This window comes from Macrobrachium rosenbergii, chromosome 27, assembly GCF_040412425.1.
Source record: "Macrobrachium rosenbergii isolate ZJJX-2024 chromosome 27, ASM4041242v1, whole genome shotgun sequence".
In the NCBI taxonomy this organism is placed as follows: Eukaryota; Metazoa; Arthropoda; class Malacostraca; order Decapoda; family Palaemonidae; genus Macrobrachium; species Macrobrachium rosenbergii.
The window spans coordinates 40,239,509-40,260,305 of record NC_089767.1 but is presented as its reverse complement, the minus strand read 5'-3'; the positions used below and the strand labels follow the sequence as shown (position 1 = coordinate 40,260,305).

The following is a 20,797-nucleotide window of genomic DNA, read 5'->3' as shown; positions in this document are numbered from 1 at the left end:
GAGAGTCAAAGGTTACAGACATGTAAACAGGAGGAAAACCTCGCAGTTGCACTATGGAACAATCGTTAGATTCGGGTGGAAATATGGAAAAATTAATATGAAAGAAGGTATAGTAAAAGGTATGAAAGGGGCTGCAGCTAGGGGCCCTAAGGAAGAGACGCTGCAAAGAACCTGAAGTCAATGCCTACAGTGCACCGCGCGTGAGGTGCACTGATTCACCGACGGCACTAACAACCAACCCCCTGCGGTGACGAAGCCTCCAGCAGTCTGCGCTCATTCGAGCCATGTTGACCAAGACTGCGACGAAACCGTCCCTGCTAACGACACCTGAAAATAATCGCAGCCCGGTTAACCCTTTGATATCGCAAATCACTTGATCTCGAATCCATTAGACGTGAACATAGCTTTGTTCGGATTTGTTGACCGAGGGACGATAGGGAGTTGTTGGGGGGTGGGAGGGTCGCCTCGTCCTTTGAGCTGCTGCGTTCAAACAAAGGTGCGTTCAACTGCTCTTGGCACGGTGGGCGTCGTCGCCGTTCCTACCGCTGTCTGTGTTGGTAGTACAAACAAAACGCCACGTTACGTGGATCGTGTTTTGACGGTTACGTCAGAAGTCCGTCTGTCTTTTGATCTCGCCGTCGGGTTTATTATCAGTGTTAATAAGCCGGTTGCACATACGAATAAATTAATAGACATGCTCTTCTGAGGGCGATGACAGACGGTCATTAATCACTAGATATGCTTGATTGTCGTACTGAGGAAAATAAGCTAAATTAATCGATTTGGGCGTTACTCAAATAATGATATCACTGCTTAGGAGTGCACATTTTTTTAATACCGTTGTTTAAAGCAAGCAACCTGGGGCAATTCCATACCGATCAGTTAATAATAATATCTAACGCACCCTACAGCACAAACCCATACAGATTAATCAATATATACATATAACGCATCCTACAGCACAAACCCATACAGATCAGTAAACAATATATAACGCATCCTACAGGACAAACCCATACAGATTAATCAATATATAACGCATCCTACAGCACAAACCCATACAGATTAATCAATATATAACGCATCCTACAGCATAAACCCATACAGATTAATCAATATATAACGCATCCTACAGCACAAACCCATACAGATCAGTTAATAATATATAACGCATCCTACAGCACAAACCCATACAGATCAGCTAATATATAACGCATCCTACAGCACAAACCCATACAGATCAGCTAATATATAACACATCCTACAGCACAAACCCATACAGATCAGTTAATAATATATAACGCATCCACAGCACAAACCCATACGGATCAGCTAATATATAACGCATCCTACAGCACAAACCCCTACAGATCAGTTAATAATATATAACGCATCCTACACCGACAGATCGGTAATGAACGTGAACTAAAACGAAAAAGTTTATTCTACATTACTGCAATCTTGCAACATGCATTACCCCTCCCTAAAATCTGAAGAATGTCCCAAAATTACAAAACTATGGTTCACATACAGTAATTAATATAATTATTCCCACTGCATCATAAACAATAGTCCACATAGGCTACAGTCATTAAGAGGACTAATCGCACAGATACACTAATGATAAGCAGGTCACGACTGTCTACACTCTGGGACCTGAGCCTCAACGACCTAGCCACATTTCATTTTATGGCATCTCCGGCAAAGTAAGCTATTCATTTTGCCATCAGTACTCCTGCGCATGACCCTGTCAATAAATATCACAAACAAAAAGCCTGGAATATTAAAAAAATTGCAACCAAATAACCAAACACCTAGACTGCATTGCATTGCGTATAGAATTTAGGCCACGGGCCAAGCACCGGGACTTACGAGGTCATTCAGCGATGAAACGGAAACTGACGGTAAAAGACTTCAAAGGTGTGACAGGAGGAAAACCTCAAAGCAGTTGCTCTATGAATCAATTGTTAGGGGAGGATGGAATGTAAGGTGGAAGAGAATATGAAAGGAGGTACAGTAAAAGGAACGAAAGGGGTTGCAGCAAAGGACCTTAAGTAATGCCTACAGTGCACCGCATGAGGTGCACTAACGGCACTAACCTCCTACGGATGGTAGCTTACACTGCACAGCAGTCGCTAATCATGGCACTAAGGAAGCCTCCCAAAGGGCGCGATTCCCCAAGGACCAATTGTGAGACCCTGTCCCGACACATAATCCAGACTTCAATGTTTACTGCTCCAAAGGAGAGAGAGACCTCATTAACAGTCAGTAGGAAGAGTAATTGTGAATCACTCATAAAAAATTGCGATTGTTAGCCAGTGATATACAATAGATGGCTTGTCAAGAGATCTGATTCATGAGAAAATTGTTTTGTCAGTGGCAGATCTGAAGAAACAATAAATTCCTGAGTGTGTATGTATATATATATATATATATATATATATATATATATATATATATATATATATATATATCACAGACTAAAGGAATATGAAACATTTTGGAATAACGCTGTATTTTATCTCGAAAACAATGGAAAGTATTAGCGAAATATTTCCTCGGATAATTGAAATGTTTGCCTAAAAGAAACATTTATACAAAAACACATATACAGCCTATATAACAAGAACACCATATATATATATATATATATATATATATATATATATATATATATATATATATATATATATATATATATATATATATATATATATATATATAATGAATCATCAACCGTCAACATTTTACAGTCTCCGGGTTCACTTTTTATTTCAATGACTCTGGATGGAATGGAATAAAGAATTTTGCCCCAAGGCAAAATGCTGAGACCTATGAGGTCATTCAGCGCTGAAAGGGAAACTGGCAGTCGAACGTTTGAAAGGTGTAACGGGAGGAAAACCTCAAAGCAGTTGCACTATGAAACAATTGTTAGGAGAGGGTGGAAAGTAAGATGGAAGAAAGGGAATATGAACAGAGGTACAGTAAAAGGAATGAAAGGGGTTGCAGCTAGGGACCGAAGGGAAGCTGCAGAGAACCTTAAGTTATGCCTACAGTGCACCGCATGAGGTGCACTGACCGCACTACCTCACTACGGGGTTCACTGTCATGTCACGTTGACAGGAGCTTATTCACGTCACGTGACTTCATGAATCATTATTTTGAAGATTCCATCAGTAATAATAGTTTAAATCTTTGCTAGACAGGGAGAGAAAACTCATGGCCTCCTGATTTCCGCCCAATTTTTACTTACTTAAGTTCCTGGTGAAACCTAATTTACCTATAACCTCCAAACGAAATAGGTTACATCACTAACTATATATCTAATTTTGTATTTAAAGTAAAGGAATTTACAATCAAGAAAACTTCTTTTTTTTTTCAAAGAATCAAAACCTTACTTATGCAGCAAATAGCGAAAACGCTTATAGTATTAAATAAAGACACCCGTGGTCTGAACGCACTAAGACACAAATATGGTATATATATTACCAGTGTCTCCAAACGTCGGTACACACTAGCTGACAGCCTATGGTTCAGAATAAGGTGCTGGAACAAAAGACACGCTTTACTTGAAAAAAAAAAAAACATGTAACTTTACTTTTAACGGCGAAACCTTCATCTAATGCTAAAGAATGAGAAAGAACGGGAGATAAACATACAATAAATGTGGCAATATATCGGGAACTAGGCAACAGCCCGTAGCTTGGAAAACCTAATACACTTTCACACCTTCATAATAAGGAAATACCGGGTAAGCAGTGCTTTCACGAAAACAAAAGCACCAGTCTGTCCCATTCAGTCCTGAACGCTGACTTCGCAATGAGATGTCAGTGTGGCCTAAATGGTAATAGATTCAGAGTGCAGTTCCAACACACACCTAATTAAATGCTCAGGCCCAGCCTTGAAGCCACTGTAAACCGGGACAAATGACCGAGGCAGAGAGAATACAATAGTACCTCATGAATTAGCAGGCCTGATTCGTCCTGAGAAGTAAATCGATAATAAGGCATTGTTTTATGTTGCGAAGATTAGGTAGAAAACTCGCCGTAGCCTAACCAAGTCATCCTCTAATCTCGGGAACTGAATGACTGAATGACAACAACCACTGCAGTTCATGATTATCATCATAGCAATAAAGAGGACAGAAAGCCGTGAGCGCGCGCGCACACACACACACAAACGGGGAAGGAGAGAGACATACCCAGCTTGCATTTCTTTAGTCTAAAGCCGACACAGGGCAAAAACGGCTCAACCGAAAGCAAGTAAGAGCGGCCAAGCTTAACAGCTTTAGTCATTTCGCCAAACGTTCCTCCGTCGAACTAGATGACCGATTCAGGGTAACCCAGTGACACACAACTGTGTATCACGCTAACTCCCAGATATGAACGTTTATGAAAGGAAGCACAAGCGAGTGAGATGCTCAATAAACTGAACTAGCCATCATTAAAACTAGGAAACAGTGCAGTATAGAGACTTCTAGCAAGGTTTCGAGTCCAAAAATCTAAACCTATATTTCTGGGTGACCCACCACACACATAGACCTACATTCCTAGTTGACCTGCCAAACTATAGACCCACATTTCTGATCGACCTGCCATTCAAGGCAAATTAACAAAACAAAAGCATTATTCAATGCTCCCCCTGAACCACTTTTCATATTTCAAGGAAGTAAATAAAATTATCGATCAATTCTCTACATCCTATGAGAAATACCACAGATACAACACAGGGGAACAATGACGTTGCCCAAGGTGAAAACAAGCGGGGTGGGGGGAGAGGGGAAGAGAGGGGGAGAGAGGCGCTGAGAAACAAAAATAAATGTAAATAAATGTTATGAATGAATGGACGGTATGTGAATAACTTGAGCCATTTAAATAGCGAAGGACTGACAAGGATAAACATTAACTTAGGCTTATGACATCGAAAGGTTTGAAGAGACAAACTGACAGTGACCTCTAGACAGGATAAACAGGGTTACAGGAGAAACGAAGAGAGAGAGAGAGAGAGAGAGAGAGAGAGAGAGAGAGAGAGAGAGAGAGAGGCGGCGCAAGCGTATTTGCTCCCCCTCGGACACCGCAGCTTCCAGGACGATCTCCTCTTTCCTTTAATCTTTCAAATTCTCCCCCCGGAGCATCTGTGCCGTGAGGAGGATGGGTCAAATTGCGAAAATTAAAAAAAATAAAAACGAAGCAAACGCGTGAAGGATTCAAAGTAAACCATCCCCCCTCCCCCACAATTCCACCGGGTGGAAACGCGAAACAATCCTACGCATTTATCACGTTATCCTTCTTGAAGGCTGCCCTTTTTTCCCCTCCCCCCAATTGCCTTATCTCGCGAAGAACAAGCCGTGGCGAGGGGAAACGAGGCACTCTACTAACCCAGGACGGCATACTGAAGGCAGCACAGGAGCGCCAGGAGATAGGGGAGATGTTTATTCCCCGTCATTTCACATCACACTATCAAAAAATCCTCAAACGTGGATGCTGCACTATTCCGGGACCACGAAAGCGACTACTCCGATAAGCGAGAATGACTGCGGGCGCGTCCTTTCACCTCACTGGACAAGAAGAGACTGGCTGTCGGACGGAGGACTCGGACTGTAGAGTCTCTCCTCCTCCTCCTCCTCTTCTTCTTCTTCTGCTTCTTCTTCTTCGTCGTTCAGACGGGACCGTGAAACCTCCAGTCCCCAGACCCCGCCCTGTCCCCCCTAACCACTCCCCAGCCTCCCATCCACCCACGGACGTCCCCCTCATGTCAAATCCCAACGACCACCACGCACATGCGCGCGCACACGTACACCTGCACGCTTACAGGTGTTTCTTCAACCCGCTTGAAGGCTGGAGAACAACAGGTACACGGCCTAAGAGGGTTTTGCTATCAAGTGACATGCAAAGGGCCTCGAGTCGAGCATTAACTTGTCGTATCGCCGGGAGCTGTTGGCGCGAAACTAGGCGATATATTTCGCGGGGAGACAGAGAGAGAGAGAGAGAGAGAGAGGGAGAACCCCTTTCTTCTCTCCCCTCGCGGAACCCTTCCATAATCTATACCCTCCATTTGCCCCCCTCCAGTTAACCCACTTCTGTAACGTTTACGTCCGAGGAATTCGCTATGGTAAATGAAGATGCATGCTGCCCACGCCCAAAGTCTGACATCACACGTTCCTCGACGACGAGGGCGGGCGGCGGCGGCGGAATCATACACCGCCTGTGAATATATGAAGTTGTTCTTTTTCGTGCGTTGGATCAACAAATGCAATGTGCTTTGTCTTTCCGTCAAAACACAAATGCCAATTCTTTTGACTGAATTCTTGTAAAAGACATTATTTGTGCCCTCTAATGAGACTAGCAGCAAGAGAACAATAAACCTGTTTTTATTGTTTTCGTTTGTATATTCGTTTTAGTCGATTACATATGTATTTACACACGCATATATATATATATATATATATATATATATATATATATATAAATTATATGTATGTATGTATATATATGTGTGCGTGTGTGTGACAGTATATTATAAAACATTAAATTAATTAAATGGGGTGAAATAAGCCGGATTTTCAATATTATGAAGCAATTTTAAACCTGTCATTCGAGTATTAAAAAAACCGCTCATGACTATCTCCGCAAATATGGAGTCGAAGCATCATTAAAATCAAATAAGGTTCATTTGTCTGATGCCTTAGGGTCGAATTTCTGCAACCTCAGAGAGAGAGAGAGAGAGAGAGAGAGAGAGAGAGAGAGAGAGAGAGAGAGAGAGAGAGAGAGAGAGAGATTGCGTAAGGTTGAGTCTTCGTAGGAGTCTTCATTTTCTTATGCCCTTATTATCCATTGTTTTTTTATCGCATTACATTTATTTTCAGAAAATTTAAATAAGTTTTGGAAATCAAGTGTACAGCGTATATTGCTGTATGAAACTCTCGGCCACGGCCCATGAAACACTCAGCCGCCGCCCATGAAACTTTCACCGACGGCCTGGCGGTGGCCTCTTGTTGTCGTCTATAGTGGTGCTAGACGTACGATCATGGCTCACTTTAACCTTAAATAAAATAAAAACTAATGAGGCTAGAGGGCTGCGATCTGGTATGTTTGATGACTGGAGGGTGGATGATCAACATACCAATTTGCAGCCCTTTAGTCTAAGGAGTCTTTAAGATCTGAGGGCGGGCAGAAAAAATGCGGACGGACAGACAAATAGCAGCCATCTCAATAGTTTTCTTTTGCAGAAAACTAAAAATGGAAGATTAAAGGGAAGCAAGTGAAGTGAGAAAGTCTAATGAGCATAGATCCTAGCTTAGAAGATGGTGTCTGGAGTGAAACCAGTGTTGTTGGATGTGTAAGATGGTATGGAGGCAGAATTGATTGATGCAAGAGTGAAAAGGTTAGCGTAATTTAGAGACTGCTTGTGTAAGTGACTGTCGAGGCAGTGAGGACGGCGAGAGAGAGAGAGAGAGAGAGAGAGAGAGAGAGAGAGAGAGAGAGAGAGAGAGAGAGAGCCTGACAGATTAGGCCTATACATTCTCTAGTGGCTACTTAGAAGTAAAGTGGGCTACATCCTGAAGTTCCATTAGTTGCCTCCGGAACCACTCAAAATTTCAATTACTTTTCCTTTTACAACTTAAATTCTTTCCATTGTAAAAAACAATAAAGGCAAGTTTAACTGGCTGTCTGTCGATGGTATCTCTCTCTCGACGAAATCCTAAACAGAAAGATTTACTCAAGTTTCATCCTTCTTCCTGATATCATCGGATTCTCTCTGTTAAATTGTGCTTATAAGGTTGGGCAGGGTGGGGGAGGGAGACGAGCTTCCCATATTAAAAGCAATAACTCTGGCATGAAAAAGGCGATAAAGTTTCTCGGAAACTGTTCTCATGCTTTTCCGAATGTGGGTGTTGTAAAAAAATTGTAGTCTATGTATTTCTGCCCTTTTCCCTTCCACTCCTAAAAAATCCAAGCCTCATTAGACCAACGGCCGGATTAAACTTTTTTTTTCACAAAAACAACCACGCATTCTTTTCGTTGGGTAGATAGAAACTTGAAATGCAATGGACCTTTCAGCTATTTAACGCTTGGGGGAACATAAGCTGGAAAGAGACTATCATTCTGACGGTCAGACATGAACCGCCTAGAGCATCTACTATGAGAAGTAAATTAGGCCTATGATTTGGTCGGTAGCGTGCATCTTAACCAAATATGTTAGGCCTGGTTTCCCTTCGCTTTTTAAAAAACTGATCCTAATATCCTTCTTAATTAAATTAACTTGGAAAGCTTTTTTATCCTCAGACCTGATCAGGACAAACGTTTCTTAGACCTAGGTATCAAACTTAATTTCAGAGTTGTTGCCAAAGTACAGTACGAGTTCGCTAAACAAAAAGGAGAATTATGTTCCTAATCATTTAAAAATATTGGACCTGTAGAAACCTTCAGCCTAATAATAAATTAAACATTTGATTTAGGAACAAGAAAACCAAGAAATGTTTACAATCATCCTTTATTGCCAAAATCACCCACTAGTTTCCTCAAAAAGTTTGAAGTGAGCCACTTAAACGCACGCGTGAACAACTGACGATCTATTTTCAAGGCCCTCCGTGACGTTGAACCGAGCTTCTTCTGTACGTACTTGCAACGAGCCAATCTCTCCGTCGTAAGTAGAAGTGCTATTCAGTATGGCTTGCAATTGTTGCTCTATGCTAGCATCTCTAGACCTTTTCAAAACGCCCTTTTCTATCGTCTCGTCATTTGTTACGCTGGTTACTTTCGCCAGGTAACAAGCAACATAGAAAAGTCGATCTACGTCTGTCAGCGTCTCGCCCCATGACTTAGTCGACTCCTCCAGCAAGTTCGTTAGGTATTTAGGATCGTCGTATTTGTTCAAGCTGCATTTAGTGTTTTCGCTAAGTTGTAGCTGATCGGATTGGAAGTTGAGGGCGAACCTTTTCACTGTCCTGCTTTCCCTTCGCTTCCTCGAAAGGGGCTCCCACATCGTTTGCAAGAAGCGCAGCATCTGCCGCATATCTGGTAGGAATACCTTTCCCTCCTTCAAGACAAGCAGGTCGTGTTCATATGCCTTTGAAAGCTGACTCAGTTGAACTCTTGCTTCGTGTTCAGGTAAAATACTTTGGGAAGTACAGTTTGAAACTGTGATGTACCTCAGTGACTGTGGAGCAGACGATGACTGGATAATGGATAGGTTTGAAGTCATAGTAACTGTGGACAGCGAGCCTTCCGTAGACTCATTAAAAGACCTTGTATCTTCTGTTAAAGTGGATGTGACTGTTGGTGCGGAGCTTCCAGTCTCCAAATCTGATTGTTGATTTAATGAGGGAAAGGATGTGGATGACGAAACTGTTTGAACTGCATGTATGCTGGCTGAATGTTCGTTGATTACAGATGTTGATCTTTCTGTTGGGGTTGTCAACAAACTTGCTGACTCAAGGGGAGTGGCTGGCGAAACCGGTTCTTTAGTCTCTGTACCTCTCATGGACGACTGCAGTTCTGTTGATCCAAGGGAAGCAGTAAAGGTCGCAGAGACATCGCCAGTAGACGTAGTTTTTCCTTCCGGCAGTTCATGATTGGTTGACAGCAACTTTTCTGCTGAATCAGAGGTGGCAATAGTGGTACTAGATCCTCGGTTTATGAGTGAGGTGTTCAGTGACTTTAGATATACCTGGGTATCCTGGAAATCTGGAAGGGAAATAGTTTAATTGAGCATTTACGTTTCCTATTTACGAGAATGTAGTTTCTGAATCATATCTTACTTATGAGAAATAACTACACTTATGCAGGATATTCACATAAATGTTTCACGTGACGTCAGTCACTAACAAACGTCGGATTTAAACCATAAATTTCCAAACATATACCAAGTGCTATCACTAAATTTATGAATATAATGTTTAGGCATAGACATAGTGCAGTTTACTATCAGTTATATACGTACTGAACACTGGAAAAAAGACAAGTTAATATCCATTACAATGTCTGGAATACCATCATTTATAAAACAAAGTAATTGAAAAATTTTTTGCCGCATAGCAGAAAGTTGATGTTTGCAAAACTTTTAGAGATAAATAATGACAATTGTTTGGACCTCATTCAGGATGTATTGCATTTATATTAGAGTTGCTGTTTGAGCATAACAGTTTTTCTAAATATGGACAGAGTAATTAATTAAGGTGATTGTAGTTATGACTTTATGCGGATTTCCTTAAATACCTGAAAAACACACAGACGTTTTAATAGGTGATATCTCTTAGAAAACCGTTACAAAATGTCTAATGTATTTAAACTTTCCCTTTTAAGTCAAGGATAAGTAACAGTGGAGTGTTCATTTTTAAATGTCACGTGGATACCAAAGAGGCAAGCTCCGTAGGGGGTAGCGCCGTCAGTGCACCTCACGTGGTGCACTGCAGGCGTTACTTAAGGTTCTTTGCAGCGTCCCTTCGGCCCCTAGCTGGAATCTCTTTCAATCCTTTTTCTGTACTTCCATTCATATCTTTCTTCCATCTTACTTTCCACCCTCTCCTAACAACTGTTTCATAGTGCAACTGCTTTGAGGTTTTCCTCCTGCTACACCTTTCAGACTTTTACTGTCAGTTTCCGTTTCAGCGCTGAATGACCTTATAGGTCCCAGTGCTTGGCATGTATGCCTAAAATCTATAAATCAACCGAGCAATCAACTGAACAGATACATGAAAAGGTTTGTTTACTGCCTAAGGGGAAGGTTCTGTGAGATGAAACTCGACTCAGATTAAGAAATATTATTATTATTATTATTATTATTATTATTATTATTATTATTATTATTATTATTATTATTATTATTATTATTATTATTCAGAAGATGAAACCTATTCATATGGAACAAGCCCACCAAAGGGGCCACTGGCTTGAAATTCAAGCTTCCAAAAAATATGGTGTTTTAGACCGAGAACGGGATATGCTGTATATCAGGTCCCACAATAATATTCAGTCTAGAGTTAGAATGAAGATGAACCCAGGCTCGACTGTAACGTTTTTATAAAACCAACGACAATTCACCACTGAATATTATTGTGGACCTGATATACAGCAATATGGCGTTCGTTAGGAAGAAGTAAGAGGAGGTAAGGGAAATACAGAAAAAAGCGACCCTACTCACTTATTAAAAAGAAAAAAATAAATTAATTAACAAACAGATAAAAATATATTGTAATACAAGGAGAATAGTGGCTACGAACTAGAGAGAAACCACTCCTTTTGAAATCACGGGGCCCTTACCTCTCAGAAGCCACGAGCACCCGGAGTCCAAGTCAGAAGCAGGAAGAAGAAGAAGAAGAACCTCGTACGTGGCGCAATGGAGGCATCCTGGTACTAGCACAGAATCGAAGCAGATTCCATTCCCCGTCAGGTTGTCGTTATCTGTTCAGAATTACATTTTATTACCATGTATAAGTGGAACGACACTAGAACTCTTTAATACACGATGTATTGTAACTCAGTGAAATTTGTTGTGGTTAATTAACTGCTATTGAAGCGTTTTGTATGCAGAGCTTAAAAAGATGAATAGACCGATGCCTTCATCTAGCTTGGGCCTCAAGAGATCTAGAAAAATAAGGTGAACTTAAAAGATTGCATGTAAATTACTTTATACGTAGCTCTGCCAGGTACTTGGAGGGAGAGAGAGAGAGAGTGTGTGTGTGTGTAACAGGTACTTGAAGGGAGAGAAAGAGAGAGAGTGTGTCTGTGTGTGTGTGCATGGCAGGTACGTGGGGAGAGAGAGTGTGTGACAGGTACTTGGAGGGGGAGAGATAGATAGATAGACAGAGAGAGAGAGAGAGTGTGTGTCTGTGTGTGTGCGGATGCCAGGTACTTCGGGGGAGAGGAGAGAGAGAGAGAGAGTATGCCAGGTACTTGGGGAGACAGAGAGAGAGAGAGAGAAAGAGTATGCCAGGTAGTTGAAGAGAGAGAGAGAGAGAGAGAGAGAGAGAGAGAATATGTCAGCTAGATGAAGAGAGAGAGAGAGAGAGAGCGTATGCCAGGTACTTTGGGGAGAGAGAGAGAGAGAGAGAGAATATGCCAGGTAATTGGAGAGAGAGAGAATATGCCTGGTAATGAGAGAGAGAATATGCTAGGTAATTGGAGAAAGAGAGAATATGCCAGGTAATTGGAGAGAGAGAGAGAGAGAGAGAGAGAGCGTATACCAGGTACTTTGGGGGAGAGAGAGAGAGAGAGAGAGAGGAGAGTAATAAGTACACAGGTCGATAGATACCAGTCAATAACTACCTGGTAGTGGGCAGGGCTCTCGAAGAGCGTCACGAGTCTCCGTGAAAAATTCCAGGTAGGTTTTCAGTGACGTCATCTTATGCAAGAACCGAGCTGACAATGACGTCAGAGTACTGATGGCTGCCTTCCCTACGGTAGAGGAAAACATCAAGGATAAGAATGTGATGAATTTATATTCCACCTTTCGTGGTCTCTCTCCAGCGAGAGAGGTGTGGCTCTGTTATCCTGAGGGATGTATTGTGTTCCTGGTGGGTAGTCAACTGTAGTGGGTCAGAGGAGGGTTGATTGATAGGGTATGGTATTAGCAAATCATCATTAAGTTACTTGCTAATATATATATATCATATATATATATATATATATATATATATATATATATATACACACATATATATACTGTATATATATATATATATATATATATATATATATATATATATATATATATATAAGTAATCACCACACAATCACATGTGAGACAGAAATCATGTTTCTGACTCACGTCGGGATCGAACCCAGGTCTTTCAGCTGGCGTGGTTCTGTTGGCAACGCCCTTGGCTTTCGATTGACACACCTGGGTTCGATCCCGATGTCAGTCAGAAATTTATAAAAATAAAAATATACAAATAATATATATTTTTATATATGCATGTAATTAATATATATATATATATATATATATATATATATATATATATATATATATATATATATAGAGAGAGAGAGAGAGAGAGATAGAGAGAGAGAGAGAGAGAGAGAGAGTAACTAACCTTCCAGAGCCAATCGCATTTCTTGGCTAAGTAGATAAATGTCGACGATCTCTCTGCAGGCTTTGTCCCTGGAAGATATCACTTCGACGACCTCGTATTTGTACTCTGCAAAAAAATAACAATTAAAAAATGCGCCTAAGTTTCATCGGCGCAATCGAGTTTTCTGTACAGCCGCTACAGCGTATAATCAAGGTCACCGAAAATAGATCTATCTTTCGGTGGGCTCGGTATAATGCTGTATGAGTCGCGGCCCATGAAACTCTCAGCCGGCCGTGGTGGCCTGTGTTATCCCGTTGCCAGAAGCACGATGATGGCTCACTTTAACCTTAAATAAAATAAAAACTACTGATGCTAGAGGGCTGCAATTTGGTATGCTTGATGATTGGAGGGTGGGTAATCAACATGCCAATTTGCATCCCTCTAGCCTCTGTAGTTTTTAAGATCTGAGGGCGGACAGAAAAAGCGCAAACGGAGAGATAAAGCTGGCACAATATGTTTCTTTTACAGAAAACTAAAATCGATAATTGTAGCTAATAAGAAATGAAGGAATATAAATATAGTAGATGATCAATTATGACTTCTTGAAAGAGTTGCAGACCTTGCTTCTGCAAAGTAGATTTCAACAGGATGCTGCTGCCGTTATTATTATTATCACTGTGTAACAGTCTCCCGAAGGATGTGTAGCTGGAACCTCGACAGTTCAAGCGAAGATGCAAAGCATTACTATCTAACTATTTATCAGTTTGTTAATTCATTCTTTCTTTTTTAGTAACTGATCTCTTCTTCTTCTGTATTTCCTATTACCTTTTGTTACTTTTTTCGAAATGAACACCTTAATATTCTTTGGAAGTTTGAGTTTCAAGTCAGTGGACCCTTTAGTGGGCTTGTTTCATATGAATAGGGGTTTATTTCTGAATAACAATAATAATAATTTTGTAGATTTTTATAGCGTGGAGAAGAACTCGCTCGTTCTTCCAGAATGCAGAAGATAATAATAATAATAATAATAATAATAATAATAATAATAATAACGAGCGAATTCTCAGCGCTATAAAAATCTACAAGATTATTATCATTATTATTATTATTATTATTACTCAGAAGATGAGCCCTATTGATATGGAACAAGCCCACAGGGGCCACTGACTTGAATAATAATAATAATAATAATAATAATAATAATAATAATAATAATAATAATAATAATAATAATCTTGTAGATTTTTATGCCGTGGAGGAGAATTCGCTCGTTCTTCCAGAATACATATAATGCTTCTGGGACGGAAGGGGGGGGGGGGTTTGGGAGGCTGGGTTATACCCTCGAGGGGGGTCAGATTATATATATTGGTTACTCTTCTTGCTCGGAGACAGCAAGAAGGAGGAGCTAATTTTCTAACTTCATCCCAAAGGGACTAGAGAGTAAATCCCTTATATACAATGCATAATATATAAACACGATCATCCACCCTCCAATCATCAAACATACCAAATTGCAGCCCTCTAGCCTCAATAGTTTTAACTTTATTTAAGGTTAAAGTTAGCCATAATCGTGCTCCTGGCAACGATATAGGATAGGCTACCATCGGGCCGTGGTTGAAGTTTCATGGGCCGCGGCTCATGCAGCATTAGACCGAGACCACCGAAAGATAGATCTATTTTCGGTAACCTTGATTACATGCTGTAGCGGCTGTACAGAAAACTCGATTGCGCCGAAGAAACTTCGGCGCATTTTTTGCTTATTTATTTTCATTTTGGTCTCTAGTTTTTTTTACTCAAACGTCTAACCCCAATCCCCGCAACATATAAGGTGGGGGGTGGGGGGTTTGCCCCCCATCACAGGATTTCCCAGGCAAACCAGGCATCACTTGATTAAACTAAGTCTTCCTTCCCATTTATATTCTAAACATGAAGTGTGAAGTGATGGGAAAGTTATTGCATCTTTATTATCTTTTTTCCTTTTTTTTTTCTTTTGCTCTGGATGAAGCTGAAGAGTCCGCCATCTTTAAATTTCAGGTCCTGAGAGATGATTGAACTGAATATAGAATTTAGGCCAAATGCCAAGCACCGGGACCTATGAGGTCATTCAGCACTGAAACGGAAACTGACAGTAAAAGGTTTGAAAGGTGTAACAGGAGGAAAACCTCAATGCAGTTGCAATGAATCAATTGTTAGGAGAGGGTTAAGGAAAGTCAGATGGAAGAAAGAGAATATGAAAGGAGGTACAGTCAAAGGAACGAAAGGGGTCGCAGCTAGGTCCTGAGAGACGCATCTTACTTAAATCACCAAATATTTATTGACTTCACTAACTCTGTTATTGACAAACTTGAGGTCAGGGATTGAACCCTGGTGATTTAGGCTCTTGGATTATGTACCTGGTAGTTAGTCGAATGTGCTGTTGATTGGTTACCAGAGTGGAGAAGGTATAGGACTAGCATCTTCATCCCTTAATGCTTGCTGGGAACCAGAAGGTTTGCACCTTCTGGAGCCAATCTTTCATTAAATATATTACACATATATATTATATACATATAAACTCTGTATATATACGCACGCTCATATATATACATATATATATCTGTCTAATCTTTAATATTAATAGTAAGAGTTTTTGAAGACTAGAGTTTTTCTTCAAGAAGTTCTACCAAGTTCATCTTTGAATGAGTACCGTCAATCGATTAAGGTAGCCTTATACCAACACGCACACCCCTCCCGTAAAAGAACAAGGTACCTTATGACCCACACATGATATACAGTGCAATAATTCTGCGCACGCTTTCAAAACTCTTTATATATATCTTTCATTACGAATAATCTCATAAGTCAAGAGCTGCTCTTTGGCTATGGTGAGTGAGGTAGCCTACGGCCGTCTCGTCCAGTCTAGGCTAACTGGTGATACGATCCTGACGATTGGTACTATAGTGCCGGCGGTAGTTCTTACTGAGTGTTCGTGCATGTAATCAGGTTTCCATCGTATAGGTTGGTAATGATATACTGCGCTTTTGTCTGCAAGACGGTTTACTAACTAAGACTAATCGCCACGACGGCTACATGGTGAATAAGGGACGACAGTGTCCCGCCAAAGAAGTTTGGCGGGCAAACATCGGCAGTGCGCGGCTGATTCACGGACCCCGTAGACCAACTGCACTAGCAGCGCCATGCAATCAACAACATATCTCACACATCGTAATACCTTGGTAATTATTACACCATTTGCACCGATATAAAAACCAAAGCTAAAGTGAAACAACGTAGATACTGGAACAGCATTCAGCGAGCCCGTCACAACAACATCTCAACAACTCGATTGTGAAAGGAGCAGTTGGACGGCCTAGCTGAGGTAATTTTCTTGGTCAGTGCGAACTTGTAGACCGTGGTCAAGTTATTTAATTACTTTACAGTACCATTAACATGAATCAAAGTATGTGTATACATATCTATATATAGATTACACAAGTGAAATACGTTCTGTTGCATATATATGTGTATATAATTACTTTCATTCTTATATATATATATATATATATATATATATATATATATATATATATATATATATATATATATATATATATATATATATGAGTAGATGGAAGAGTAGATTGGTCAATGTATCAGATCATAATTCACATCCATAGTTTAAACGTGATCTTTAGTAGAATAATGTGTGTGTGTGTGTGTGTGTGTGTGTGTGTGTTCACACCCGCAGTCTCAACGAAAAATTACTACTTACGTCTCTGCCATAGTTTTCTGTGCCAGTTCGAAGACCCCAGCGAAATCTGGACGTTCTGAATCGCCCTGAGACCTCTGCCGTCGACAACCTTCGTGAAATACAGACGAGATTAATGGATGGCATTTTATTTATAGAGTTATAATTTCTAGTACGGAATATTCCGCTTTTCTTGTTGAATCGAATTGAATATAGAATTTAGGCCAAAGGCCACGCATCGGGAGCTATGAGGTCATTCAGCGCTGAAACGGAAATTGACAGTGAAAGGTCTGAAAGGTGTAACAGGAGGAAAACCTCAAAGCAGTTGCACTATGAATCAATTGTTAGGAGAGGGCTGAGGAAAGTAAGATGGGAGAAAGAGAATATGAATGGAGGTACAGTAAAAGGAACGAAAGGGGCTGCAGCTAGGGGCCTACGGAAGGCACGCTGCAAAGCACCTTAAGTAATGCCTACAGTGCCCTGCATGAGGTGCACTGACTGCACAAACCCTTTGGAAAGTTTGAAAGAGAGAAATAATGAGTCGCGTGACTTTAATACTTTTGTTAACGTATTTTACGTTTTAGCAAAATTATTAAATAATATTTTCTGTTGATTTTAGAAGTTTATTATGAAGTTGCTCATGAATCAGCAGTTTTTCTAAAACCGGGACAGTTACTTAATGCGAATACTAAGGCTACAGATTTGGTATATAGCCTGGGCCTATAATCGTTTTTATCGTCGCCATCTTCGTAGTTATTTTTACAAGTACAACAAATAGCGTTTTTAATTTGCTGATGCTATATTCGTCCTTCTTGTATTTAAATCCCGCAGGGGGGTAATGCCGTCAGTGCACCTCATGCGGTGCACTGTAGGCATTACGAAAGGTTCTTTGCGGCATTTGCCTTCCTTAGGCCCTTAGCTGCAACCCCTTTCGTTCCAGTTACTCTACCTCCTTTCATGTTCTCTTTCTTCCGTCTTACTTTCCTCAACCCTCCTGTTACACCTTTCAAAACCTTTTACTGTCAATTCCCGCTTCAGCGCTGAATGACCTCATAGGTCCCAGTGCTTGGCCTTTGGCCTAAATCCTATATTCAATTCAGTTCTTGTATTTAAAATCACTTCCACCAGCATCATCATTACAATGACAAGTACAACAAACAATATTTTTTGTTTGTTAATGCTATGTTTCCTTGCACAGACCAGCCAACTTTAAATTAGTTCATACAGTCTTATAGAACAGCTCTCTAAAACAAACGCCAAACCCGTCATATTCATTTTTTCTTTTACATCGTCTGACGAAATAGTCCTCTGGACCAAAACAACGTCTAAACGAATTACTTATCATAAGATTATGACGGGGAATTCGGAGGCGTCTATTGTCAAGTCGGCTCGAGTCAACAATGGCCGCTCGTAAAATCCCTTTGTCTTCGGGATAAATTATTCCGCTGTGTAATTGTCGGAGGGCCTTTTGTTTTTTTTATTTTATTTCTGCCATTGTCAGAAATCTCTCTCTTTTGACTGGGTTTATTGCTAAAGGCTGTTTTGTTTATTTTTTTTTTAGTTATTCAATTTACTTTTTTTTTTACTGAATGTAGTTGTGATTTTTTTTTCTGCCATTGTCAGAAATCTCTCTCTTTTGACTGGGTTTATTGCCAAAGGTTGTTTTGTTTATTAGTTTTTTTTTTTTTTTTTAGTTGTTCAATTTATTTTTTTACTGAAAGTAGTTGTGATTTTTTAAAATTTTATTTCTGCCATTGTCAGAAATCTCTCTCTTTTGACTGGGTTTATTACCAAGGGCTGTTTTTTTTTTACTTGTTTTTTTGTTTTATAGTGCTTCAATTTATTATTTTTTTGGCTGAAGGTAATCGTGTTTTTTTTTTATTTCTGCCACTGTCAGAAATCTCTTTTTGGCTGAATTTTGTTTACTTGTTTTTGTATTTCAGTGCTTCAATTAATTTTTTGTTACTGAGAGTAATCGTGTTTTTTTTTTTTGCCATTGTCAGAAATCTCTCTCTTTTGACTCTGTTTAACGCCAAAGGCTGTTTTGTTTACTTGTTTTTGTTTTTTGTTGCAGTGCTTCAATTTATTATTATTTTTTTTGTTGCTGAAAGTAATCGTGGTATTTTTTTTCAGCCATTGTCAGAAATCTCTCTTTTGACTGGGTTTATTGCCAAAGGCTGTTTTGTTTACTTGTTTTTTTTTTATTTTTTATAGTGCTTCAATTGATTTATTTTATTGAAAGTAATTGTGGTTTTTTTTGGCCAATTACTTTTTTTAAATATAATCTTATGATTAAATTACTTTGATTTAGAATTTCACAGAAGAGCCTTTTAAATCTCATATTCATATTACTTAATACGCTCTCTACAATTATAATGATTTGTATCATTATTATTTAATGAACTTTCTACTTTGCCCATTATTAGTATCATTATTATTTAATACACTTTGTGCAATCATCATTATTAACACTATTGTTTTAGTAATTATTATTGTAAAACTGTCGTAAATTACGTTATATACTTCATCGTTTTCATCATAGTGAAGCCCAATTGCTTCGTCATTATCATTATCATCATCATCATCATGTACCCATTATCACACACTCATCATCACCTATAACATTATCACCGGTATGATGATACTTATCGTTAGTGTCATTACTTTCATCGTCACCTTTCACTGTCAGCACTGTGCTCTGCAATTATTTATCTCCGGCTTAGTGAATTGCAATCACTATGCAGTCACCATCACTGTAACTGTCAACAACGTAACTGCTTCACTGTCACAATCCAAATTAACTGACACCAGTTTCATCATTTCAGTCACAATACCATCAGCTAGAGTAGGGTTAATACTTACTTTAACGATGCAAAGAAAGAGGAGTACCACAGGCCAGACTCTGCGTCTCTTCATAGTAGTCTGTTTCTGAAAAAAAATCAAGTAAAATCTTTGGCGCAATCGAGTTTTCTGTAAAGCGTACAGTATAATCAAGGCCACTGAAAATAGATCTATTTTCTGGTGGTCTCGGCATGACACTGTAGGAGCCGCGGACCATGAAACTTTAACCATGGCCCGGTGGTGGCCTATCCTATATCGTTGCCAAACACACGATCATGACTAACTTTAAACTTAAATAAAATAAAAACTACTGAGGCAATTTGGTATGTTTGATGATTGGAGGGTGGATGATCACCATACCAATTTGAGTCCTCTAGCCTAAGTAGTTTTTAAGAACTGAGGGCGGACAGAAAAAGTGCGGACGGACAGACAAAGCCGGCACAATAGTTATCTTCTACAGAAAACTAAAAATTGCTCTATTAAAGGCTCCATTCCAAGTGCAAATTAAAACGGTCTTAACTATCGCAACTACTCGTATTTTTTTTTTAAATTCAGAAATTAACCTTACTTTTTTAATGTGAATGAATATATAAGTTATATGTGTTGCTTGTACCTCAATTTTCATGTTGACTCAACCGCTTTTGGGCGTTCTGCGCAAGTACAGTCTACTGATGCCACTAAGCCTCTCACGGAAAGCGAGGAAGTGACCAATAAACTGAATCTCTCAGAGGCACAATTCCATTCAGTTCTGGTATATGTGTATATATATATATATATATATATATATATATATATATATATATATATATATATATAATATACATATGTATATATACACATATACATATACTGTATATATATGTATATATACATAAGCAAAGTATTTTTACAAATATTTGCTGTGTAGTTTTTCGTAATTTCCAAACATTTTTAAGATGTCTTCACAATTATAAATTCAAGTATGCCTTCATATATACTGTACCTATATATACATGTATATATATTATATGTAATCATGTATATAAACACACACACACTTACACACATATTTAATGTAATCCTGTCGTGTTAGTTAACTAAACATTTACCGTTAATTTTAATTCGTCTCTTTTGATCACTTGTTTAAGTCATACCCACTTAATTGTTAGGTTTGCTTTATTATTATTATTATTATTATTATTATTATTATTATTATTTATTTTTTTTTTTTTTAG

General features: G+C 39.2%; 2 protein-coding genes across 2 annotated transcripts in view; both read right to left on the bottom strand.

Annotated features, from left to right (window-relative positions):
* Positions 1-5,745, bottom strand: part of Lrp4 (LDL receptor related protein 4) — a 409,566-nt gene extending 403,821 nt beyond the window's left edge. The window contains exon 1 of the mRNA XM_067129617.1: positions 5,379-5,745. Within this exon, the coding sequence (XP_066985718.1) occupies positions 5,379-5,445 (67 nt within the window). The 5' untranslated portion in view covers positions 5,446-5,745. The remainder of the gene's footprint in view (positions 1-5,378) is intronic.
* Positions 5,746-8,483: 2,738 nt separating this feature from the next.
* LOC136853276 (serine-rich adhesin for platelets-like) overlaps positions 8,484-20,797 on the bottom strand; it is a 23,582-nt gene continuing 11,268 nt past the window's right edge. Inside the window, exons 2-7 of the mRNA XM_067128637.1 lie at positions 19,605-19,670; positions 16,767-16,854; positions 13,037-13,141; positions 12,267-12,395; positions 11,262-11,402; positions 8,484-9,686 (exon numbers count right to left, since the gene is read on the bottom strand). Of these exons, the coding sequence (XP_066984738.1) occupies positions 8,545-9,686; positions 11,262-11,402; positions 12,267-12,395; positions 13,037-13,141; positions 16,767-16,854; positions 19,605-19,670 (1,671 nt within the window). The 3' untranslated portion in view covers positions 8,484-8,544. The remainder of the gene's footprint in view (positions 9,687-11,261; positions 11,403-12,266; positions 12,396-13,036; positions 13,142-16,766; positions 16,855-19,604; positions 19,671-20,797) is intronic.